Source organism: Rhinopithecus bieti, unplaced genomic scaffold (assembly GCF_001698545.2).
Source record: "Rhinopithecus bieti isolate Rb0 unplaced genomic scaffold, ASM169854v2 scaffold_31940, whole genome shotgun sequence".
Taxonomy (NCBI): Eukaryota; Metazoa; Chordata; class Mammalia; order Primates; family Cercopithecidae; genus Rhinopithecus; species Rhinopithecus bieti.
In genome coordinates, this window is record NW_016813570.1 from 55,077 (window position 1) to 81,193 (window position 26,117).

General features: G+C 46.4%; 2 protein-coding genes across 9 annotated transcripts in view; one reads left to right on the forward strand and one right to left on the reverse strand.

Moving 5' to 3' along the window:
* Positions 1-18,776, reverse strand: part of GTF3C1 (general transcription factor IIIC subunit 1) — a 69,878-nt gene extending 51,102 nt beyond the window's left edge. Inside the window, exons 1-5 of the mRNA XM_017848648.1 lie at positions 18,511-18,776; positions 14,019-14,228; positions 6,961-7,137; positions 6,564-6,707; positions 2,072-2,168 (exon numbers count right to left, since the gene is read on the reverse strand). Of these exons, the coding sequence (XP_017704137.1) occupies positions 2,072-2,168; positions 6,564-6,707; positions 6,961-7,137; positions 14,019-14,228; positions 18,511-18,731 (849 nt within the window). The 5' untranslated portion in view covers positions 18,732-18,776. The remainder of the gene's footprint in view (positions 1-2,071; positions 2,169-6,563; positions 6,708-6,960; positions 7,138-14,018; positions 14,229-18,510) is intronic.
* Positions 18,777-18,969: 193 nt separating this feature from the next.
* Positions 18,970-26,117, forward strand: part of KATNIP (katanin interacting protein) — a 242,530-nt gene continuing 235,382 nt past the window's right edge. For 6 of the 8 annotated variants that reach the window (XM_017848639.1, XM_017848640.1, XM_017848643.1 and 3 more), the window contains exon 1: positions 18,970-19,016. In XM_017848639.1, the coding sequence (XP_017704128.1) occupies positions 19,010-19,016 (7 nt within the window). In that variant the 5' untranslated portion in view covers positions 18,970-19,009. The remainder of the gene's footprint in view (positions 19,017-26,117) is intronic. The other 2 variants (XM_017848642.1, XM_017848647.1) reach the window with 2 other exon arrangements.

Sequence of the window (26,117 nt, forward strand, 5' to 3'; positions counted from 1 at the left end):
ATCCGGCCCCTACCTTCCTATCCAGCCACACAATGTGCCGGCTGCCCTCTGGATTACTGCCCACTTCTAAGTATGTTGCATGGCCTTCCACAACTCATGCCTTTGCACCAGCTCTTCTCCTTTCCTTCAAATGCCACTTTCCCTCTGTCTGTGTGGGGAAAAGCCCAGCTCAACTGTGCTTTTGGCACAGCTCTATGAGGCTTTCCCTAGTTCTCTAAAGAAAGCACCCCTCTCCCTCTACTGGTTTGGCTACATCCTTCCAGGTATGTGTTCACACGCCTACCCTTCTGGTTAGACCGCTCCATGACAGTGTGAGACCTGCTGTCACCCTGGCTAACTTTCACCATCTTATTGTGGAACACAGTTCTAACTCAACATACATACTCCCTGAAGTATTTGTTGAATGAATAAGTGAAAGGCTGTCTAGTAATAGTCAAGGCTTGCTGCTAACACAGACCACAGGGCTGACCTGAAACCAGACTAGCCCTGTCTCCCTGCCCCTGAGTGACTTGGTAGGAGGGAGGGTTTCAATCTCCAGAGTCTGCATGGGCTGGACAAGCAACATCAATCCACGCGGTGGCCAGTTATTTGTTTATTAAGCCGGTAGGAAGTTCCTTTGTTTCTGCCAGGGTTTCCTGAGAGGCCTTCTCCGTCTATCTTTGATTTTCTACTCTGGTAAACTCAGACACACAGAAGTAAAACACTTCTCCCCTACTACAAACAGCAGTGCTCATGGAATGACAAAGGGCCCTGCCTCTCTGCCTCATGTCTGAGAGGTGACAGGAAGCAGGTGGACTGCAGGGGACCCAGCCAGCGCACAACTAGTTCCAGCTAACTGCTGTCAGGAGAGAGGGCAGACCCAGGCTTCTCAGTTCTCGAGGAAGACTGGAAACCTAGATTTTTATGGAAAGTCTCAATTTCTTAAAAAATGCTAGGTCAAATTGATTTTTAACAGACCAAGTCTGGCCCACAAGCCTCCAGACTGTAACCACTGCTTTAAAGAGGCTTAGGCAGGCAGTGAATCTAGCAATGCGGAAGATACCTCCTTTCCCTGTGAACAATGAAATCAGAGACTAGAACTCCACTGATGCAACGCGGGGAAAGAACAAGGACTGTCCTGGTGCCTGTGGTCAGACTGAAGACCACTCATTAGGGGACTAATTACTAGTCACCAAAGAGCTTGACTTCAAATGTTCAGTTTTAAGTTCTGGTTTCACACACAGGACAATCTTGTTGTCCTTCCATCTCTAACATTGGCTCTTTCCTGACTTCCACTGAAACCTTCCAATCAGATTGGAAGTAGCACCCCTCCGCCTTTCTCCCTCTCGCCTTTCTCCCTGCCTTTCTCCCTCTCACGCTCCCTTCACCACAGCCTCTGCTCCAGGGCCCAAAGACAAAGCAGGTCAACAGCTGCCTTCCTCCCTGCATCCTCTCCCCTCGCCCTCAGGACAGCCACTCTGCTATTTCAGTACAAAACCACTGGGAACAAGATCACAAGCTTGATTACAGAAGTAAACCTAAATGCCACGTTTTCCTATTCCCTCTGAACTTTGATAATAGGTCCTAGAATGAACTCCAGGGGAAAAATGGAAATCAGGCAAAGGCAAGAATTTAAATGAAGGACAAAGCACTCTCTCAGTCTAAAAAAAACAGCTGGACGCGGTGGCTCATGCCTGTAATCCCAGTACTTTGGGAAGCTGAGACATAAGCATCACTTGAGGTCAGGGGTTCAAGACCAGCTTGGCCAACATGGTGAAACCCTGTCTCTAATAAAGATACAAAAATCGGCAGGGCATGGTGGCGGGCACCTGTAATCCCAGCTACTCAGGAGGCTGAGGCAGGAGAATCGCTTGAACCCGGGAAGGACACAGTCCATACTCCAACCAGGGCAACAAGAGCGAGACTCTGCCTCAAAAAAGAAAAGAAAAAAACAATAAACAAAGGAAAATCTCATTTGCATCAAATCCAGAATAGGGCGTTGGGTTGCAAATCATTCATCTATGCCTGACAAGACCTCCCGGCTATGGTACAGATCACACCCAGCCCCGCCCGTGGGAAACCCCAGGCTCACCAGCTCTTCCCTCAGCTTTCCCAGCGTCTCTATACAGTTAGTTCGTGTGCTCAGCATGCCCGAAAGCTTCTCCATGAGGATGTCGTATTTGCTCCTCCTGCAAGAAACACCAAGCAATTCGTTTTTTCAAACCTGTTGCTGAAGTCAATATTTACTGCCTATTTCTTAAAGATGACAAAGCAAGACTTGACTTACTCATTTGACAATAAATGACAGAATCTTTTAGGTCTCCAAGATCATCCAGCCCAACTCCTACCTTCTACAGGTGGAGAGACTGTGGCTGTGAGAGGTTCTGTCATGTCTAAGACCACCTTTCTAGAGGCAACATATAGACTAGACTCTAGGACTAAAACTTGCATGACATGACTCTGTAAAACATCTTTCATTTTTACAATACTTTTAAGTTTAGGAAGTATCACACATATCTTCTTACAAATCACTTGGTGAGGGGCCAGGCAAAATCCCAGCACTTTGGGAGGCTGAGACAGGCAGATCTCTGGAGGTCAGGAGTTCGAGACCAGCCTGGCCAACATGGTGAGACCCCGTCTCTACTAAAAATACAAAAATTAGTCAGACGTGGTGGCAGGCACCTGTAATCCCAGCTACCTGGGAGGCTGAGGCAGAAGACTCGCTTGAATCCAGGAGGTGGGGGTTGCAGTGAGCCAAGATTGCACCACTGCATTCCAGCCTGGGTGACAGAGTGAGACTCCGTCTCAAAGAAAAACAAAAAACAGATCACTTGGTGAGGAAGGATGGGGGTTATTCTACAAAGTTAACAGGCTTTACTGAAGTTCAGGCTGGAGACACAAACCTAGGTCTTCTTTCTCTAAATCGAGTACTCTCCTTACTCACTGGGACGCCACTCTGATCCTGAGGCTCTGGTTCCTGCTCCTGACTACACTGGCGTGGCAGAGGCCACCTTCCATCTCATTTCTACTGTGAAGCAGATGTCATGATCAATGCTTCCAAGCTAAGGGCCAGCAAAGGAAGCTATTTAAAAACACTGAGGGCCTTTGACTGTGTAAGTCTAGGGGGAGCTCAGGGAGGGGTGCAGGGAGAAATCTTGTAGCCAGTTCAGCTGGACAACAGCTTGGCTTGACTTACAGTCCTAGGGGGACGGAGAGCACACGTATGGGATCCAGAGACTGTACCCACTTCCCCATCTGTACTGCCTCTCAATGAATGAAAGAATAAATGGAGGGACAGATGGTTAATGCATATGAGCCACTCTGCATAGGAGGCACTGTGTCACAGCCATTTAATACAAGAGGCAATGGTGGTTCAAAGAGATCAAGTGACTGCCCAGGTGAGGGGCAAAGACGGAAATACAGATCTTGACTTGATCCAGTGTTCTCTCTCCTACACCACAGCTGCCACCCGGTGTTCTTGGCAGAGCACAGGCTACACACAAGTGAAGAGTTTGGTGAGACAGTTACTTAATCAATGGATAGTATAACCCAATTAAAATGTGAATTCATAAAAGATGCTTCTCTCTAATACTGTACAGTTGGCTCTTGGATAACATGGGTTTGAACTGGTCGGGTCCACTTACACGCACTTTTTTTTTTCATATTTATTGAAAAAATATTAGAAAAAATATATATATATTAGAATTTTTGGAGATTTGCACAGTTTGAGAAAACTCAAACTGTATAACATTAGAAATATTGAAAAAATTAAGAAAAAGGTATGTCATTAATGCATAATATATGTGGATACTAGTCTATTTTATCATTTATTACCATAAAATATACACAAATCTATTATAAAAAGTTAATCAAAATTTACGCAACCATTTACAGACCATACATGGTGCCATTTGCAGTGGAGGAAATGTAAACAAACATGAAGATGCGGGATGAAATCAAACCTGCATAAAATTAACTGTAATACAACAGTGTACTACTGTTAATAACTTCGTAGCCACCTCCTGTTACTATTGTGGCAAGATTAAGTGTTGTGAGTATTGGCTTAAAAATGCCATGACAGGCCGGATGCGGTGGCTCATGCCTGTAATCCCAGCACTTTGGGAGGCTGAGGTGGGCGGATCACCTGAGGTCAGGAGTTCGAGACCAGCCTGACCAACATTGTGAAACCCCGTCCCTACTAAAATTAGCCAGGCGTGGTGGCACAAGCTTGTAGTACCAGCTACTTGGGAGGCTGAGGCAGTAGAATTGCTTGAACCAGGAGGTGAAGGTTGCAGTGAGCCGAGATCGTGCCACTGCACTCCAGCCTAGGCAGCCGAGCAAGATTCTCTTGAAAAAAAAAAAAAAGCCATGTGATGCTCATCATCTCTGTGTGAGCAGTTCCTCTCTAGTAAATTACTTATTGCAGTAAAAAGTGATCTCTTCTGAGGTCAGTGTTCGAGAACAGCCTGACCAACATGGAGAAACCCTGTCTCTACTCAAAACACAAAATTAGCCACGTGTGGTGGCGCATCGCTTGATCCCTGGAGGCAGAGGTTGCAGTAAGCAGAGATCATGCCATTGCACTCCAGCCTGGACAACAAGAGCGAAACTCCGTCTCAAAAAAGAAAAAGGTGATCTCTTGCAGTTCTCACGTATTTTTCCCCGTGTTTAGTGCAATACCATAAACCTTGACTGACACCATGGGACCCATACAAAGGGCCCATAGTGATGCTGGAAATGCTCCCAAGAAGCTCCCAAAAAGTCATGACACTTCAAGAAAAAGTTAAATTGCTTGACGTGTACTGTAGAGTGAGGTCTGCAGCTGCGGCTGCCCGCCATTTCAGACAATTTATCTTGTTAACGGACAATGTAAACTTATGGTATCAATAAATACAGTACAGTATTGTAAATGTAGTTTCTAAATAACATTTTTTCTCTAGTTTATTGCAATAATACAAGAACAGTATAACATATGGAACAAAACATGTGTTAACTAACTTTATATTATTGGTAAGGTTTCTGATCAACAGTAGGCTATCAGTAGTTAAGTTTTTGGGGAGTCAAAAGTTGTATGTAGCTGGGCACGGTGGCTCACGCCTGTAATCCCAGCACTTTGGGAGGCCAAGGTGGGTGGATCACTTGAGGTCAGGAGTTCGAGACCAGCCTGGCCAACATGGCATAACCCCGTCTCTACTAAAAATACAAAAATTAGCCAGGTATGGTGGCAGGTGCCTGCAGTCCCAGCTACTCGGGAGGCTGAGGCAGGAGAATGGCTTGAATCCGGGAGGCGGACATTTGACAGAGATGCAGCAATGATGATTTTCACCCCTGGAGATCCACAGTCAATAAAGAGTCTACACACATGCATCAAGCACTTCCTTTAGGCCAACCCATGTGCACTGTAAACTTTAACATTTACATGTAATCACTCCCCCCGCTTTTGGAGGATGCACCTCCCCTCCCCACTATCCCTCATTGCTGCCTACCTCCACCCCAGAGAGCTGCTGACCAGGTACTAAGGGGCTCAGGGCTTCCTCAGCCAAGGGCTGCTCTTCCCAGGCCCTGCACCAGCTTGAACTTTTCCTATCCTGGCTTCTGCCCCTCCCATAAAAAAGGGCATGAGTTTGTGCAGTGTGGGCTGAGACCTCCACAAAGTGGTGAAACTTTTCTGTCCCTCATTCCTATGCCAGGTAATTAGCCACCCCAATGGCAAGGATGAAGAAGTCAGAGATAACCTACTCACTCCCCCAGCCTCCCTGGTCCTCAGAAGGGAATGTGCACATTTAACCAGTTTGCTGTATCGTCTGGACAACAATATCCCGCTAAAATAGCAATATCACATATTGTTATCGCTTAGCAGAACCTTGCCATCTCGTCCATATAGGTTATTATGGTTGAGCGCTGCAAAACATCCTATTTGAAACTGACATAATTCACCTACAATTCTGCCACTACAACAAATCAAATCTGACTCACTTTTATTTTACATCTCCCCAAATGTCACCAAAATGTTAATGGTTCCTATTGTTGGCTGTGAAGTTACAGATTTATTTTTCCTTCTTTTCTGTATAGTTTTCTGGTTCTCTAAACAAGCAGGACTTATTTTCACACACACACACACAAACACACACACACAAACACACACACACAAACAGATAACAAATATCATTTTTAAAAAAGCTATAGTGATATTCTAATTTGGCTTCTATTATTATTATTATTTTTTAAGACACAGGGTTTTGCCCTGTCACCCAGGCTGGAGTATAGCAGTGCAACCATGGCTCACTGCAGGCTCAAATTCCTGGGCACAAGCGATCCTCCGACCTCAGCCTCCTGAGTAGTTGGGACTACAGGTGTGCACCACCACACCCAGCTAATTTTTTAATTTTATAAAGTTGCGGTCTTGGTATATTGCCCAGGCTGGTCTGGAACTCTTGGCCTCAAGCGGTTCTCCCACCGCAGCCTTCCAAAGTGCTATGATTACAGGTATGAGCCACCATACCCAGCTGCCCCTACGATTTTTAAAGCATGCTACACATGGCTGCAACTAAAAAACCTAACATTTTGATCACTACAAACCATACCTGTCCACATGAAACCGGTTCAGTAGAAGGAGGATTGAGTGTTGCTGGGCTCCAGTGGGTAATCGAATCACATGGGACTGCATTGTAATCAGCCCGTTTTTGTTCAAAATTTTTCTGTGATAGTGCAGCTTCCCAGCATCAACCCTGGAGGAGAAGAAGAGCCATGTCATTTGCTCTGCTGGTAGCTTTTATCAACGTATAGAGTGTCTCATTTGGACATAAACACCAGAGACACAAACCTCCTGTCCAGCCAATCTAAGAAAACAGTCACTGTGTGACCATGGCCTTGAAACAAAAAGCCATGCCTTGGGGAAGATACCGCAGCAGGCCCCTGCGTTTGGGGTTCAGGGTGCAATGATGTATAATTTAAAGCAGAGAAGTAAATCCTCCCACTTACTTGAAAGCAGTGGTGTGAAGGTCTCGCTGGAGCTCCCCTTGCCACCTGGACCGGCCTAGCCGCTCCAGGATGCAGTAGGAGAAGTCGGGCAGCTTCAGGTCCGGATCCCCTTCCTGGCCTATCAAAGCCCTGTACCGCATGGCCTGGGAGGCAACAATGATCAGTTTCTTCCCCCACCTGCAAATCAGAAACAATTGCATGAAGAAATAAGTTTAACTGATTTTAGGAAAACAGAGATATGAAAAAGAAATGTACAGAATCCTTATTTTCTGCTCCTTCCTAGGAGTTCACAAGACCCCAAAATTAAGCTAAGCAAGTTTTCAGTCTTAGAAGTGTAGTGTGCTAAAAAAGACAAAAAGGAGTATAGTGTGCTGAAGGAAGAGGGCCAATCTTATTTCCTTGCCGAAAGCCCTTCAGGGCTTGCCAAAGTGCTCAGGCCAAACCCAAATCCTCATCCTGGTCCTCCTGGAAAGCTCTCCATGGCCCAGCCCTCCCTGCCTTGCTCATCTCATCCTCCACGGCTCTGCCCCTCACTCACAGGAGGCTTCCTGTTCCTAAGACAAGCCTCAGGGGTGCTGCCCTTGCTGTTTCCTCGGCCTAGCTGCTTTTCCTCCAGGTCTTTAGGTGACTGATGTCTTCTCATCATTCAGGTCACAGCTCAGTTGTCAACTCCTCAGCCTTTCCAGAAAATGCCAACTAGAGTTCCAGCCCCACCCCCACAATTTCCATATTCTTCATAGCACTTAGCACTCTCAGAAATGACTATATATATATATATATATATTTTTTTTTTTTGCCAACTTTCTTGTCAGTTTCCCTCATTCAAATATAAGAGCAGGCACATTGTCAACCTGTTCAGCAGGACATCTGTAGTGCCTAGAATAATGAATTTGGGTGACAATAGGGGCTCTGTGTATATTTGTTAAGTAAATGAACTAGGCTAGTGAGCTGGACTGATAAAATAATCTTCAGAGTCAAAAGCCCTGAACGGTGCAATCAGTGGACCTGCAGTCTCATTTTGACTTCACTGTTGAAGGCCAGACCTTGCACAAATCATTCGTTCCTTCTACTAAATTGACATGTGAGAAAGAATGCACCAAAGGAGGCTAAAACCACTTCCGAGCAAGGCATGTGAGGACAGCCCAAGTGAGAAGACTCATTTCTATGCTGACACCTAACAGTCCTTACTGTGCATTCCCCATCCCTGATGATGGAGACTCCACCACAGTGCCTGGCCTGCTCAAGCTAACATCTTGAGCAAATTAACCTGCTCCATTCACCCACTCTCAGAGTCCAAGCCCTGGCCCTGCAGCTGGGAGATCCCACAAGGATGTGCTGCCGGGGAACCTATCCCTCACTCGCTCCTTGGCATCAAGTTACTCAACTGGAGAAGACTCAAGTTTGAATGTGTCCTCCGAAAGTTCATGTGTTAGAAACTTAATTTCCATTGTAACAGTAGTAAGAGGAAGAACCTTTAAGAGGTGATTAGGCCATGAGAGTTCTGCTCTGCCCTCATGAATACATTAATGCATTTATTGTGGGAGTGGGTTAGTTATCTCAGGAGTAGGACATCCTTGCCAGATGCTGGTGCCATGCTTTTGGACTTTACAGCCCCTTGAACCATGAACCAAACAGACTTCTGTTCTTTATAAATTAACCAGTTTGTGGTATTCTGCTATATCAGCAGGAAATGGCCTAAGGTAGATGATCCCCCTTTCCCAGATGAAGGAGTCACCAAGGGTCCATAAATAAAAGCTCACAGGCTACCAATTCCATTTATTGGGAGCCAACATCCACTCTTTTCAGCCCCAGGATTTACAGATGCCTGGTCACGAGGCCCTTCTGCAGCGCCCCCCACTCAGTAACTCAGTCTGACAGTTTTCCTTCCTTCTTCCCCATACCAGATGACTTTACTTCTACAACTAAGTAGGTACAAAGGAAAAGAGAGGCTGTTTTAACTTCACTGCATCTTTCTTCACATTGTTTGAGACCTGAAATCAGTATTTTGCCTAAGTCACAGAAGCCCATATAGTCCATCTTCAAAAAGAATGTTAGGTTGTGAATATACATGACAGAGAGTTCACTTTATGTATTTGAATTTCACGAACTTAGGACCTATGCTCTTCTGTTCTCAAAACAGGCTCATTAAGTTAAATTGTAAGAGGTCAGTTGGGCGAAAAAAAGTTTGAAAACAGGGGCACTGGTTTGCTGCTTTTAAAACATCATTACTCTGACTAGTTTACTATCCTTCACTGTCATGATCCCTATGTTTCTTTTAATTATTGCCAATTAGCTGATTCGATGACTCCTGCTAGTTTTAATTTGCTGACTGTGGTCATCTTACAGGTTATCAAATGCCAATGAAGTACCATGCAAAGTACACCAGTATACCAAAACAAATAAAAATAGTTTCTACCTTCAAGGAGCTCACAGGCTACTGAAGGAGAAAAAAATGTAAAATGAACAATGCTAGTATGAGGTCCTAACTTCTCTGACAGAAAGAGGCTCTAGTTGTTGATGGCATAGATGAGGAGCCCTAATTCAAATATGCGTATATAAACAAGAGTGTGTGCACAGGGATTAGGGAAAACCCCTCAAGGAGATGACTTTTTTTTTTTTTTGAGACAGAGTTTCCTCTGTCGCCCAGGCTGGAGTGCAGTGGCGCTATCTCGTCTCGCCGCAACCTCTGCCTCCGGATTCTCCTGCCTCAGCCTCCTTAGTAGCTGGGATTATAAGCACTTGCCTATATGTGGTTTTGCCATATTGGCCAGGCTGGTCTCGAACTCCTGGCCTCAAGTGATCCACCCCCCCGCCTCAGCCTCCTAAAGTGCTGGGATTACAGGCGTGAGCCACTGCACCAGGCAAGGAGGTGACTCTTGTATTAGCAGTGAGCTGGGTGGATGAGAGAGAGAAGAGGAAGGACACAGAAGCTGCATGGTTACAGAGGCACGAAGAAGCACACCTGCTCCTGGAGGTAAGAGGTGCAGCATGGCTACAAAGTCTGGAGTGTGATACCCAGCAAAAAGCAGAAGGAAAGCTCGAGAGGCCAGCAGCGTCTACATCCCCAATGGCCCTCTGATGCCGTGCTGGGGAGTTCAGATTCTATAACATGGATCAGGGGTTACAACTTCAAACGTGTATTTCTAGAAGCCGGCTTTGTGCCGGCATATTATAGAACTAAGAGACACAGCAGTGAACAAGAAGGATGGAGTCCCTGCCTTCGAGCAATGTATAATCTAGTGAGAAAACAGTGACATAAACAAACACTTAAAACCATTTTTGGTGCCATAAAGAGTACTATGATGCTGTCTGGGCAATGGAGGACACTTCCAGAGGAGTCAGGTTGAAGCCTGAATGATGTGGCGATGTGAAGATTTGTGGGCAGAATATTCTGGACAGAAGGAACAGCACAAGGATTGCCTTGAGACAGAAAGGAGTCCAGCATGTTGAGGCTGAAGTACAGTGCAGAGTGAAGAAACTGAGGTTGGAGTACTGTGTGGGCAGGGGCAAAATCACACAGAGCCTGCTGGGACCTGATCAGGAGGGCAGGGAGCACACACAAACACAACACGAACACAACCTCATGGTGTATGGAACCGGGCGGTACACAGCCAGCTGAGGGGAACTCTGGCCTATAACCCCCTGTAAAAAATTGGTCTCAGTGCAGCTAGATCTTGTGATTTTTCAAGAAAAGCTAGAAATCCAGGTTTTTAAATATTAGCAATGAAATGAAATTAAAAACCGAACAGAATACCATGCTGGGCACACAAAGCTCATCTGTGGGCAGATTTGGTCAGTTTGAAACCTCTGCCTAGTGTGGTCAGGGTACATCCCATCACACTGGGGCCCAGGAGAGTCCCACGTTTATGGCTTGTATAGCCGCTGCATGGGAGTACATCTGACCAGAATAAAGAATGAGGAAAGGCAGTGCGATGGTTTGGATGAGGCTTGTCCATATCAAAACTCATGTTGAAGTATAACTACCAGTAAGTCAGGCGTGGTGGCTCACACCTGTAATCCCAGCACTTTGGGAGGCCAAGGTTGGTGGATCACCTGAGGCCAGGAGTTCAAGACCAGTCTGGCCAACATGGTGAAACCCCGTCTCTACTAAAATACAAAATTAGCTGGGCATGGTGGCAGGCGCCTATAAACCCAGCTACTCGGGAGGCTGAGGCAGGAGAATCGCTTTAACCTGGGAGGTGGAAGTTGCAGTGAACCGAGATCACGCCATTGGACTCCAGCCTGGGTGACAAGAGCAAAACTCCATCTCAAGAAGAAAAAAAAAGTTTAATCACCAGCACAGCAGCACTGGGAGGTGAGGCCTAGTAGAAGTTGTTTGGATCATTCGGGTGGATCCCTCATAAACAGATTAATGCCACCTGGAGAAGAGAATGAGTTATTCTCTTGGGAATGGATTAGCTCCAGTGAGAGTGGGTTGATGTAAAGCAAGGATGCCCTCTGGGTTTTGCCCCTCTGCACATGTTCACTGTCCCGTGGACCTTCCACCATGTTATGAGGCAGCACAGAAGTCTTGCCAGAAGCCAGTGCCATGCCCTTGAGCATCCCAGCCTGCAGCACTGTGAGCTGAACAAGCCTCTTTTCTTTGTAAATTATCCAGCCTCAGGTATTCTCTTCTAGCAACACACAATACACTAAGACGGGAAGATAAGGCAGGTTTGGGGTGAAGGAGAGTGATGATCACACTGAGTATGCACGGCAGGTTATTGGAATAACACATATGCTGCTTGGGACAGATCTAGGACTAGACAGAGAACCTTTAGAAGCAGTCAATGTGGTTTTTTGTTGTTGTTGTTGTTGTTTTTAAAGAGATAGAGTCAGCCAGGCGTGGTGGCTCACGCCTGTAATCCCAGCACTTTGGGAGGCCAAGGCGGGTGGATCACCTGAGGTCAGGTGTTCGAGACCGGCCTAGCCAAGACGGTGAAACCATGTCTCCACTAAACATACAAAAATAAGCCAGGCGTGGTGGCACACACCTGTAATCCCAGCTACTCGTAAGACTGAGGCAGGAGAATCACTTGAACCTGAGAGGTGGAGGCTGCAGTAAGCTGAGTTCGTGCCATTGAACTCTAGCCTAGGCGACAGAGCAAGACTCTGTCTCAAAAAGAAATAAATAAAAAAAGATAGGGTCACGCTCCATTGTCCAGGCTGGAGTGTGGTGGTGCAATCATAACTCACTGAAGCCTCAAACTCCTGGGCTCAAGCAATCCCCCCATCTCAGTCTCCCAAGTAGCTGGGACTACAGAGTGTGCCACCATGCCCAGCTAGTTTTTTGTTTTTTTAATTTTTTGTAGTGATGGGGTATTGCTATATTGCCCAGGCTAGTCTTTAACTCCTGGCCTCAAGCAATTCTCCTGCCTTGGCCTCCCAAAGTGCTTGGATTACTGCTCAGCCCACCAGCCAACATTTAAGTGGTGGAAGTTAGGTGAATCCACAAATAAGCTGGTGAGGAATGGCAAGGAAAGTAGAAAAACAAATTAAGGCAGGAAGCCACTGGCACAAAAGCTTTGAGTCCTTAATAGCGTAGCAGGGTCAAGGACATTAGGGGCCTAACAGTGTTCATGGCTTATTAACTGGGATCTTAGAAGATAAAATTGTGAAGTGATAGTCAGGAATTAGGACTGCAGTGGGCAAAGGAGTGAAGGGGAGGTGAAGAGGGAGAAACAGTGAATGGGGCTGACTCTGCATGGCTGCAGAGTCAAAGAGACAACCAGTTACAAGGCAGCTGAGGTCAAGAGAAGGTTATTCTGTGAAATGGGTAAACTGTGTTCATGTGCTGAAGGGAAAACTTCAGTAGAAATCAAGGACAGATGGGGCAGTGGCTCACACTTGTAATTCCAGCAATTTAGGAGGCTGGGGTGGGAGGATTGCTTGAGCCCAGAAGTTTGAGATCAGCCTAAGCAACACGGCAAGACCCCATCTCTACAAAAAATAAAACTTAGCTGGTTGTGGTGGTATGCGCCTGTGGTCCTAACTACTCAGTGGGGAGGTGGGAAGATCACCTGAGCCCAGGAGGGCAATGCTGCAATGAGCTGTGATCACACCACTGCACTCCAGCCTGGGCAACAGAATGAGGTTCTGTCTAAAAAAAAAAAAGAAAGAAAGAAAAAGAAAAAAGAAAATCAAGGACAAAGATGAGCTAACTGAGAGGTGGGAAAGAGAGGGGTAGAGGGAGCTGGGCTGGGGGGAGAAGGAGGAAGGGAAGCATCCAGATCACAGCCTCAGACAGGGCCACCATTTCTCACCTCCTCTGAGATGAGAGTAGACAGGGAAGAAATGTGGAAAAGTCTGCAAGTCAAGGAAGAACGTGGAAGTTAGCAGAGTTCACATTGCCCTGTGAAGTAGGAAGGAAGGCAGGAATGGGGTTAGATGCTTGAAAAATGATCATCTGGATTAGACACTCTGGGGAATTGGGATACTGACTGAGGATTCACAAGAGAACGGCTGGGCAGCACAGGGCCCAGCTAGGAAGACAGAAAGGGCACCATTCAAGTGTTCGAGGACTGTGAGCACAAAGGAAAGAGAAAGGCAGGACCCCTGACCCCAGTGAAGAAGGCAAGTGAAGGCCAAGAACTGGCTTAGGGCAGGGCTAGTGAACTCTGACAGACTCCAAGGTTGTAGGCCAGATCCAAGTGCTCTGACTACACATACAAAGCACTCAGATCCCTAGGAATTTCTTTTCTTCCTTTTTTTTTTTTTTTTTTTTTTTTTTTTTTGTAGACAGGGTCTGACTCTGTTGCCTAGGCTGAAGTGCAGTGGCATAACCTCAGCTCACTGCAGCCTGCCTCCGCCTCCTGGGTTCAAGCGATTCTCATGCCTCAGCCACTACAGTAGTTGGGATTACAGGCATGTGCTACCACACCCAGCTAATTTTTGTATTTTTAGTAGAAACAGCGTTTTGCCATGTTGGCCAGGCTGGTCTTGAACTCTTGGCCTCAAGTGATCCACCTGCCTCGGCCTCTTAAAGTGCTGGGATTACAGGCGTGAGCCACGGCACCCAGCCAGATTCCCAGGAATTTCTGATGGTGCAAAATAGTTACCTGTCAAAGGCTTCTACCATCGTACAGCGAGGCTGCAAGGACTTGGTTCTGATGTCATTGGTAATGTTTTTCCTCTCCTTAAAGTAGCGGCATGAGCCCTGGATGCCATCCTTATTCTCTAAGATCATATGAATGGGGTAGACGTCCTCCAGGACCACCGGGTCCCTCCTAGACTCCAAAATTCCAGTTTCCAAATCAATTTCTTCATACCTAAGGAGAAAAGCACAAATATCAAAGCACAATTCAGCTTCAGAAATAATACGTGCTTGGCTGTGTTCTTTTGACAACCTCCAGCAGAGATCAGAGAGAAGTGAGATCACTCAGTTTTCCTGCCTTATAAATGCAGATAATCTTGACAAGCAGGTTCCTGCCTTTCTATCCCACAGAACGCAGACCTTTCCAGGACTCCCCAGACTATTCCAGAAGCTGGATGCTGGGACCTAAACCTCCTTATTGGCCAAGTCATGGGCTTTTGTTTCCTTCCAAATCTAGTGCTCAGTCTCCAAACCACCAAATTGGACGAAATGATTCAAGGCTTTCCTCCTCTTTTTTGAGATGGAGTTTTGCTCTTGTTGCCCAGGCTAGAGTCCAATGGCGTGATCTCAGTTCACTGCAACCTCCACCTCCCAGGTTCAAGTGATTCTTCTGTCTCAGCCTCCCAAGGAGCTGGGATTACAGAAGTGCGCCACCATGCCCGGCTAATTCTGCATTTTTGGTAGAGATGAGGTTTCACCACGTTGGTCAGGCTGGTCTCAAACTCCTGACTTCAGGTGATCTGCCCGCCTCAGCTTCCCAAAGTGCTGGGATTACAGGTGGGAGCCACCACAAGCGGCCAAAGCTTTCCTCCCTTTAAGATCTCATCTTTCCATCTCTCTTTAGTTATCTCTCTAATATCCTAATCCATTTTCATGGTTTGTATTACCGTCTGCATGTTAACAAGTCTCACCTTTGAATCCTCAGTCCTTTTTCTCCAAATACAGATCCAATGTCTTCGATTGTCTATTAAACACCTCCTATTCCAAATATGATTGCTTCTCCCCAGCTCCAATTAAGTCCTTTCTTTCCCCTCTTGCCACTGCTTTCTCCTAGGTGCCTCTTACAACACCATGGGGCCATTTTTCATTTGTGCTTCTTTCATGCAGTTAGCCAAGTTGTTAAGTTTTCTTTCTTTTTTTTTTTTTTTTTAAATACATACATACATATATACAATTTTTTTGTCCTCACTATTTTGCCCAGATTGGTCTCCAACTACCGGGCTCAAGTAATCTGCCCACCTCAGCCTCACAAAGTGCTGGGATTCTAGGTGTGAGCCACCTTGCCTGTCAAGGTGGCTTACTTGTCAAGTTTTTTCTTTTGAAATCTCACTCACATCCTATACTAGTCTAATTGCAGCTAAATCCCATGTACATGTTTCAGTCCTTTCCTTCCTTGTCCCCTCTGTGTTCTCTGTACTATTTAACCCTCCCTTCTCTTTTTTTAGAGACTGAGTTTTGATCTTGTCGCCCAGGCTAGAGTGCAGTCGCGCAATCTCGGCTCATTGCAACCTCCGCCTCCCGGGTTTAAGCGATTCTTCTGCCTCAGCCTCCCTAGTAGCTTGTATTACAGGCGCCTGCCACCACGCCCAGCTGATTTTTGTATTTTTAGTAGAGAGAGGGTTTCACGATGTTGGCCAAGTGATCCACCAGCTTCGGCCTCCCAAAGTGCTGGGATTACAGGCGTGAGGCACCACACCCAGCCCAACCCTCCGTTCTTAAATCATCCTGTCTCCTCCCAAACTTCCAGAACAACACTCTGACCTGACTGTCCTCTACCTCTCCAGCCACACCACCTCCATCTTCTTTTGAAAGTCCCTCACCCTCCATCCAGCCTTGAAATGTAGGTGCACTGCAGGGCTATGTCTCAAGACCTCCAACCACACGACACTCTCTCTTAGGGTTGATCTTAGCCAGCCGCTTTAATTACCAGCTGCACAGAATGACTCACAAATGTCTAGCTCAGTCCCTCCCTCTGGCCTGCTTTCACTCCCACGAAGCCAGATGTTTACTAATTAAGACTCTTCACTTGGACAACTCAAAAGAACCTAAAGCTCAATGTGTCACATGTCCCTTCAGCAAAGTCCCCACTTCCCCCAGACTCAACCCCCACGCTGTTCTTCCATGTTCCCAGCCTCAGAGATGAGAATCAGGGTTCGCTCAGCAGCCTGTCTGGCTGATGCCCAAACAGCAGCCACCAGAGGGCATCACCCTTGATTCCTACCTTCCTTACACTTCACATCCAATCAGTCTCCAAAGCCTCTTGATTTTTTGGCCTGCTATGTCTTGACTGCCTGTGCTCTTCATCCCACACCCACCATGGTAAGCCAGACCATGACTAGATTACTAAAAATCTCTCAACTTCACTCTTTGGCCCTACTGTGACCCTCTCTTCAGTGACTTCTCACTATCCTTTTGATAAAGGATAAACTTTTTTTTTTTTTTTTTTTTTTTTTTGAGATGGATTCTCCCTCTATCACCCAGGCTTGAGTGCGGTGGCACAATCTTGGCTCACTGCAGCCTCAGCCTAGCTGGGATTACAGGCGCCCACCACCACGCCCGGCTAATTTTTGTATTTTTAGTAGACACGGGGTTTCACCATGTTGGTCGGACTGGTCTTGAACTCCTGACCTCAAGTGATCCGCCCACCTCTGTCTCTCAAAGTGCTGGGATTACAAGCTGGTAAACTCTTTAAGTAGGTTAAAAGACTTGATTCCAGTCCAATTTGGCTAAGGGCAGAGTACATTCTGAACTCAGATCTTCCTCAAAGTCTGGGTTCTTCCCTTGCTAGTTGACCTGTAGCATGCCATTTGACCCCTCAGGGCCTCGATTTTTCTCTTCAGGAAAATGGGGAGAATATTACCCATCTCCTAAGGTTGCTGTAAACATTACATAACATGTTGTGTTAAGGATCTTAGCACAGTCCTAGTTATTCCTCATTCCCTACCTCCAATTCCACACTGCAGCCACTTACTTCACATTTGTTGTTCTCTTTCCAACAGTCCTCTTTGCCAACTGGCTGTTTTGTCTTGGACATTATTTGGTTTTATTTTGGAGATGGAGTCTCACTCTGTCACCCAGGCTGGAGTACAATGGCGCAATCTCAGCTCACTGCAACCTCTGTCTCCCAGGTTCAAGTGATTCTTCTGCCTCAGCCTCCTGAGTAGCTGGGATTACAGGCATGCGCCACCATGCCAGACTAATTTTTGTATTTTTAGTAGAGACGGGGTTTCACCATGTTGGTCAGGCGGGTCTTGAACTCCTGACCTTGTGATCCGCCCACCTCAGCCTCCCAAAGTACTGGGATTACAGGCATGAGCCCCGCACGTCTTGGACATTATTATCTTTTGGAACCTCCCCTGACCCTCACAATATGGCTTAGGAGCACAGCCGCTGGAAATAGCCTGGGTTCAAATCAATTCTTAGTCACTTATTGCCCCCAGAACCTTAGACAGATTACATAACCCCTCTCTGTGACTCAGTTTCTTCCTCTGTAAAATGAGGAAGATAACAGCACCCACCTCATAGGTGACTATCAAGTGAATTTAATCTGCTGTTTAAAGGAGTTTAATCAAGTGAAGATCAAGTGAGTATAAGCTCCTAAGCTTCTAGAACAGGTTCTTAGAACAGCACTGTGGCCGGGCGCGGTGGCTCAGGCCTGTAATCACAGCACTTTGGGCGGCCGAGGCGGGCGGATGGTCTGAGATCAGGAGTTCCCGACCAGCCTGGCCAACATGGTGAAACTCCATCCCTACTAAAAATGCAAAAATTAGCCGGGCGTGGTGGAACACGCTGTAATCCCAGTTAGGAGGCTGAGGCACAAGAATCGCTTGAACCTGGGAGGCGGACGGAGGTTGCAGTGAGCCGAGATCGTGCCACTGCACTCCAGCCTGGGCCACAGAGTGAGACTCTATCTCAAATAAGAAAAAAGAAAGAAAGAACAGCACCTCACCCATAAAGTCCCTGATAAATGTCAGCTTTTAGCATTATCGCTAATTGTGCTGATATGCAGATCTCGAGTTGCCCCAGGCGCTCTATCTGCACTTAATGAATACTCCATGAGGGTCGGTTGATCTCAAGAGTCTCCAGTCTGGCTCTAAAGTGTCTTCCTACTCCAATCCTACCCTCCAATATCAAGGAAACCTTCTTTTAAGCCTTAAGAATATCCCCAATCTTGTTCGCCATTACACCAAAACACACACAGGGACAAAACGGTACATCACTCGATTCTCCCCCTCCCCGCGCCAACTCCATCAGACTCCAGGGCCCTGCCAGGCCTGAGGGACCCCAAATTAGCCTAACCGCCGCGCCCCAACTCAATCATCAGGCCTACGGTACTTACAAGGCCCCACTCCATTCTCCCGCCCAGCCCCCAGCTCCATCAGCCCCCGGGCTCTGCGCCCGTCCGCCCGCCCGCCCGCCCGCCCGCCAGGCCAGGCCAGGCCAGGCCGCCCGCTGACCGGTCCTGGAGCTGTAGGTCGGGTCGCTCCCGAGGCTCCTCATAAAAGCTGATGCCCGGGTGCGTGGCGAGGGCCCGCCAGAGAAACTCCTGCGTGCAGGGCTCCAAAGGCAGCGGGAAGGGCGGCACTCGCGTCTCCAGACGGCTCCACAGCGCTGGCAGACACAGGCCATCGAGCCCCTCCAGAGCCACTTCGTCCAACAACGACTCCAACGCGTCCATTGCTACTTCAGTCGGCGGCGCCCGGGGCGCATGCGCAACGCACCTCCAAGGCCCTTGGTCCAGCGCGCCTGCGCACAACGATCTAGGGGGCCCGGGGTGGGTCAGACGGGGGTTCGGAGGAGGAGTTCCAGTGCGCCGGCATGACGTCACTACCCGGGGGCGGGCTCAGTAATTGGAGCTCTACCGCCATTGGTCCGGGGCCCTGCAGTAACCAGGGGAACTGCAAACAGTGTAGAAGCCGCTTCCGGTTCGAGCACCCGGAACCGCCGCCTCTGGGGATGGACGGTGAGTGTCCATGGGCCCCTCCGGGAGGTCGGGCTGTTATTCTCCCATCCCTCCCGAGCGCGCCTTGGGCAGAATCCTAGGCTATAAACCCCTGGACCACCACTTCCTGACCCAAGGGGGTCTCCGAAATGAGGGATAGGGAGGCTTAGTGGTCTGGAACGCGGAGGAGAGGCTGGGGGAGTGGTCAGTGCTGTGACCATTCTGCCCGGCTGTGGTCGTGAAGGAAACCGGTACTGGCCAGGAGCTCAGTGAAGGGATGTAGGGTGGGGAAGGAGAAGTAGAGGTCTGAGGAGGGTCTTGTGAATGTTGGGATGTGGCTGTGGGATTTGGGAGTTGATAGGAAGGTAAGCTTAATTGTGGGAGTGCAATCGTCAGGTGCTGGGAAAGGGAATTGGTGTGGGGTGTGAAGGGCGTTTAGGAAATAATCCCTTTCTGTGCCTTGGCGTTAATAATAATAGCCCCCTTTAACAAAGTGCTGTCCAGTACCAAGAACTCTGTAAGTACTCTTGGGCAACACCTCGCTAAGCTTCATACCAGCCTTTTGAGGTCAGCGTTGTTCCATTTTACAGATGATGAAACTGAGGCTCAGAGGTGTTAAGGAAACTTGCCCAAAGTCAAACAGCCAGCATGTAGCAGAGTGGGTGAGAAACCCAGACAGTCTGTCTCTGGAGCTGAATTATAGAGTTTGAAATTTGGACCGGTTTTGAAGGGCCTTTATTCCAGAGGTTGTAAATGCAGATGTCCGCAGAGGAGAGTCTAGCGAGTTGGACTGAGACTGTAACTGAAAATCAGTTTCTCACCTGAAAGGAAAGCTGCTCACCAAGCACCAGCTGATTGTCCTCATGGGGTACTTCTCAAAAACAGGGATGGCCAATCAGTCTGAAGGCCAGAGACAGCTTATTGGCCCCTATTTAGGGATCCTTGGTTAGAGTCATGGTATTGACAATTGGAAGCAAATGGAAAATAGGCCATTCTGATATCTCACTTTGCAGGTGGGAAGACCAAAGTCTGGAGAGACTGGTAGGGTCTGGGCTAGAATCCAGATCATTTTTCTAATTACAGCACTGTCCCTCACTTCTCGGGAATTTGTTCCTGAGGAATCTACATTCTTTTTATATTCACTGAATGTAGTGTGGAAAAAATGTTTTCAATTGAACATTGTGTCATATGCTTAAAATATGTCTTTGCCCTTTGTACTTTAGAGTACTATAAAATGTGCATTACCATTTTGCCCTCTGGAAAGGTCAATGTAATGTTGCTATAGGACATCAGTTCTCAAACCTTTTAAGCCTTTGGACCCCTGTATACTCTTACCTCAAAGAGCTTTGTATATATTTATGATATTTATGTGTATTTATGATATCAGAGATTTAAACTGAGAAAATGTAAAATGTCCATTAATCAGTCCCTTTTAAAATAATAAAAATTGGGCCAGGCATGGACTCACGCCTGTAATCCTAGCACTCTGGGAGGCCGAGGCGGGCGGATCACTTGAGGTCAGGAGTTTGAGACCAGCTTGGCCAACATAGTGAAACCCTGTCTCTGCTGAAAATTAGCCGTCGTGGTGATGTGTGTCTGTAAGACCAGCTAGTTGGAAGCCTGAGGCAGAAGAATCATTTGAAGCCGAGATCGTGCCACTGCACTCCAGCCTGGGCAACAGAGCGATCTGTCTCAAAAAAATCCCAATAATAATAGCAATAATAATAATTGGCCAGGTGCAGTGGCTCATAATAATAATTGGCTACGTGCAGTGCCTCACACCTGTGATCCCAGCACTTTGGGAGGCTGAGGTGGATGGATTGCTTGAGCTCAGGAGTTCAAGACCAGCCTGGGCAACATAGCTAGACCATGTCTCTAATTGGCCTCTTGCAGTGCCTCACACCTGTGATCCCAGCACTTTGGTAGGCTGAGGTGGGCGGATTGCTTGCTTGAGCTCAGGAGTTCAAAACCAGCCTGGCAACATAGCTAGACCCTGTCTCAAAAAAACTCCAACAACAATAAACCCATTACTTCTGAACATAAATAATATTTTTAATGGAAAACAGTTACATTTGCCTCAAAAAAGTGAATAGGAAGAGTAGCATTATTTTACATTTTCTCAAGTTTATTCAATAGAAATAGAAAAACTACTTTCATTTCTGCTTCAGGATTCAAAATGTTTTGTTATGCTGTTTTGGCTGGTGTGTATGAAGAAAATTTGGCCTCGTACAAATATATAATTGGAGCATAGAGAAATGTTTTAATTGCCTTTTCAGATACTATACAAAAGTTAGCAAATGGCAGTTTCTTTTCTTTTTTTTGTTTTCTTCTTTTTTTTTTTGAGAAAAAGTCTCACTGTCGTCCAGGCTGGAGTGCAGTAGCATGATCTCAGCTCACTGCAGCCAACCTCTGCCTGCTGGGTTCAAGCGATTCTCCCGCCTCAGCCTCCCGAGTAGCTAGGGTTACAGGTGTGAACCACCACGCCCAGCTACTTTTTTTTATTTTTAGTAGAGATGGGGTTTCCCCATGTTGGCCAGGCTGGTCTCAAACTCCTGACCTCAGGTGATCAGCCTGCCTCCACTTCCCAAGGTGCTGGCATTACAGACCTCAGCCTCCATGCCCGGCTTACAAGGTGCAGTTTTTTTTTTTTTTTTGAGACAGAGTTTCGCTGTTGTTGCCCAGACTGGAGTGCAATGGCGTGATCTCAGCTCCGCCGCAACCTCCACCTTCCAGGTTCAAGCGATTCTCCTGCCTCAGCCTCCCGAGTAGCTGGGATTACAGGCATGTGCCTCCACACCCAGCTAATTTTGTACTTTTAGTAGAGATGAGGTTTCTCTGTGTTGGTCAGACTGGTCTTGAACTCCCAAGGCGGGTGATCCTCCTGCCTTGACCTCCCAAAGTGCTGGGATTACAGGCGTGAGCCACCGGGCCAGGCCACAAGTGGCAGTTTCTTAAAGGTTAGTGACAGTGTGTCATCTGAAACCTTATAGGTGAACTTTTATACTGTGTTACATTAAAATCCAGTGGTCTATCTTGCCCTTTCATTGACTGTTTTACCCATATATGGTTTTATAACATCAGCCATTGGTTGTTTAGAAAATGTTGGTTCAGTGAGTTATGCAAATCTAAAGGTTGACCTTTCAGATGCCATTATACAGTATTTTAAAAAATCACATTTGTTAATATCCACCTAAAAAGGAGTTTAAGTAATTAGGAAACTGTCAAACTCAAGGTAATGGAAACAAGTTTTCAACTTGTTTTCACTTGACAGCTTGAATTTTAACATTGGCAACAAATATTGTCAGCTGTTTCCTTGAAGTGACAGACTCACTTATTTTATATTTGAGAAAATTTCTGCCAAATCCCCGAGTCTGAATAACCATAATTTGTCTATTATATTCTTTACTGCCATGTACTCACAGTAAAACAAACAAACAATTATTTTTATTTAAGAATGTCCTGATGGTTGGGTTCAGTGGTTCACACCTATAGTCCCAACACTTTGGGAGGCCAAGGCAAGAGGATCTCTTCAGCCCAGAAATTCAAGACCAGCTGCGTCAACATAGTGAGACTCCATCTCTACAAAATAAATAAATAAATAAATTCATAAATACATAAAAATAAATAAAATAAAATAAAATTAGGCATGGTAGCGTGCACCTGTGGTTCTAGCTACTCAGGAGACTGAGGTGGGAGGATCACTTGAACCCTGGAGGTCAAGACCAGCCTGGACAACTCAGTGAGACCCCATCTCTACAAAAAGTAACAAATTAGCAGGGTGTGGTGGCTCGTGCCTATAGTCCCAGCCACTCAGGATCACTTGAGCCCAGAAGGTTGAGGCTACAGTGAGCCATGATTGTGCCACTGCACTCCAGCCTGGGCAAAAAGACCTTGTTGAGAGAGAGCGAGCAGGGAGTGGGGTGGGGGGAGAGAGGAGAGAGAGAGGAAGGAAGGAAAGAAGGGAGGGAGGGGAGAGAGAAAGGAAGGAGGAAAGAAGGAAGGGAGGGAGGAAGGAGGGAGGGAAGATGTCTCGTACATTGTGGTAACACTGCCTTGATTCAGGCTGCAAGCAGTTTTACCCACCATCGCTTTGTGTCGTAAGTACAAATGTCAACACAGGGCCAGACGGGGTGGCTCATGCCTATAATCCCAGCATTTTGAGAGGCCAAGGTGGGCGGATCACCTGAGGTTGGGAGTTTGAGACTAGTCTGGCCAACATGGTGAAACCCTGTCTCTACTAAAAATACAAAAATTAGCTGGGTGTGGTGGCGCATACCTGTGGTCCCAGCTACTCAGGAGACTGAGGCAAGAGAATCGCTTGAACCCAGGAGGCGGAGGTTGCAGTGAGCCAAGATCATGCCACTGTATTGCAGCCTGGACGACAGAGTGAGACTGTCTCAAAAGAAAAAAAAAAAAATCAACACAGTGAAAAACCCTTCGAATTATGATTAAAATACTTTTGTCTTTGTGGACCCCTCCTTCTCCCAGGATCTGCAGAACACACTTTGAGAAACATTGCTATAGACCATTTTCAGGAAGGCTGCTTTGTGCCTTCCAATGGGCATCTCTGCACTTGCAATCTTAGGACGTTATTGTAGCCCAGTGGAGGAATATGTTCATTTTCAAATTGGTCCCCAAAAGGAAAAATTCATTCTCCGAAGTATTTACCTAGGGTCATATTTGACCTCCGAAGAATCCCATTTTCTGTTCCAATTTTTAAAACATTATTTACACTTTTTTTTTTTTTTTTTGAGACAGAGTCTCGCTCTGTCACCCAAGCTGGAATACAGTGGCATGATCTTGGTTCACTGCAACCTCTGCCTCCCAGGTTCAAGCGACTCTCTTGCCTCAGCCTCCTGAGTAGCTGGGATTACAGGCACACGCCACCACGGCCAGCTAACTTTTTGTCTTTTGTGAGTAGAGATGGGGGTTTCACCATGTTGGTCAGGCTGGTCTCGAACTCCTGACCTCAGGTGATCCACCCGCCTCTGTCTCCTAAAGTGCTGGGATTATAGCGGTGAGCCACCGCACCTGGCCCTGATTTACACATAATTTTATAGGCACATACCTATTTATTGGATAAAGTGAAACATGCCTTATTGTGATTCTAATCAACTAGATAAGCCAAACCTGGCCTTATTAGAAAGCTGTTTACTTCCTAAACTCACAAAGGCTTAAGTGTCTAGCAGATGCCCTCCAAACTGGACTATAGTTTAGTTTATTCTGCATGTCTTAATCACCGTAGCTTTTTCACAACCCTTTCCCTGGCCTTTTGATTTTGACTTTGGGCAGGTCCTATCTGTCTCTGATGCAGCGTAATGTTCTTAGGTTTGGGGGCCAGATAGCCCTGGGTTTGAGTCTCTGCTGTACACTTTGACCTCTCTGAGCCTTGGTTTTCCTGTCAGTAAAATGGACATGATAATGAAGCCTACCTTGTTTTGTGGCTTCAATGAAACAATGTGTCAAGTCTGGCATATAAAAAAATGTTCCTGGCCGGGGGCGGTGGCTCACACCTGTAATCCCAGCACTTTGGAAGGCCAAGGTGGGTGGATCATCTGAGGTCAGAAGTTCGAGACCAGCTTGACCAACATGGAGAAGCCCTGTCTCTACTAAAAAAATGCAAAATTAGCAGGGTGTGGTGGTGCATGCCTGTATCTCAGCCACTTGGGGGGCTGACGCAGGAGAATCGCTTGAACCGGGGAGGCAGAGGTTGCAGTGAGCCGAGATTGCGCCATTGCACTCCAGCCTGGGCAGCAAGGGCAAAACTCCGTCTCAAAAAAAAAAAAAAGTTCCTACGGCCAGGCGCAGCGGCTCACACCTGACTTTGGGAGGCTGAGACGGGTGGATCAAGAGGTCAGGAGTTCAAGACCAGCCTGGCCAAGATGGTGAACTCCTGTCTCTACTAAAAATACAAAAATTAGCCAGGCGTGGTGGCGGGTGCCTATAATCCCAGCTACTCGGGAGACTGAGGCAGAGAATTGCTTGAACCTGCGAGTCAGAGGCTGCAGTGAGCTGAGATTGTGCCACTGCACTCCAGCCTGGGCCACTGAGACTCTGTCTCAAAAAAAAGAAAAAAAAAAAAAACAGTTCCTACATAGTGGCTGATGCTATCATTATCTGCAAACGGGCAGACTTCTTCCACACGGTTGACAGAAGAGGGAAGTGTGCTGATGAAACTTTCTAGCAAATGATAACTTTTGTAATTAGCACACTCTTTGCTTAACAGAAAATCCAATGTTTGACATTTTTTATTTACATGAAGGTACATTGGCAGTGTATGTGTTCTGCCTATGAAAATGTTCGCCTTTCTGTTAAAGTTGAATTTTCCCCAGTGCTTTAAACATATGAAATGGTTTAGGAAAAAAAAATTCTATTTCATTTTCAAGGAACATAATAATTAGACAAAAGTTCTGCACATCGATATAATTAGAAAGGATTTGGAAGCCGTTCATTTGCTTTTCACTGCTCCCCTAGAGCAAATATTCAACATCTCCCCTGTTTATACTGTTCATTTGCTTAGCAAACTTTCTCAAATAATTAATAATGCCAAGATGAAATTTAGCCTCGCTTGTCCAAATAATCCCAGACTGCAAACAGGTGATGGTTGAATTAGGAAGGTTTTGCTGAGAGTACACCATCGGTTTAGCTGGTCTCTCCTGTCCTTGTGTGGTATTTACCTGGCTTCTTGGTGATTTGTCTATTTCTCTTACTACTGAAACCCAGCAAAAATAAATAAATAAATAAAATGACAATCAAATGCAATAAAACAAAGCAAGCATTCAGCAGGTGAAATAAACGTACATCCCATATAGCCTTTGTGTCTGTTCTGTTTTCTTTTCTTCTTGTTCGATCCTTCTATCTGATTAATTTCTTTTCTCTCAGATTTTTTCAGAGTTCATTCCTCCCTGTCACTTTAACTTATAGGAAGTCGGCGCATAATGTTTTGCTTATTTTTCCTTATGAGATTCATTCCATAATTCAACATTTCGGTGCCTTCTGTGTACTGGAATTCAGAGATACCAAAATGGGTAAGATTGAATCCAGGTGAAGGGGATATGAGAATTCACTGTACTATTCTTGACATTTTTCTATGAAGTTGATTTTTTTTTTTTTTTTTTTTTT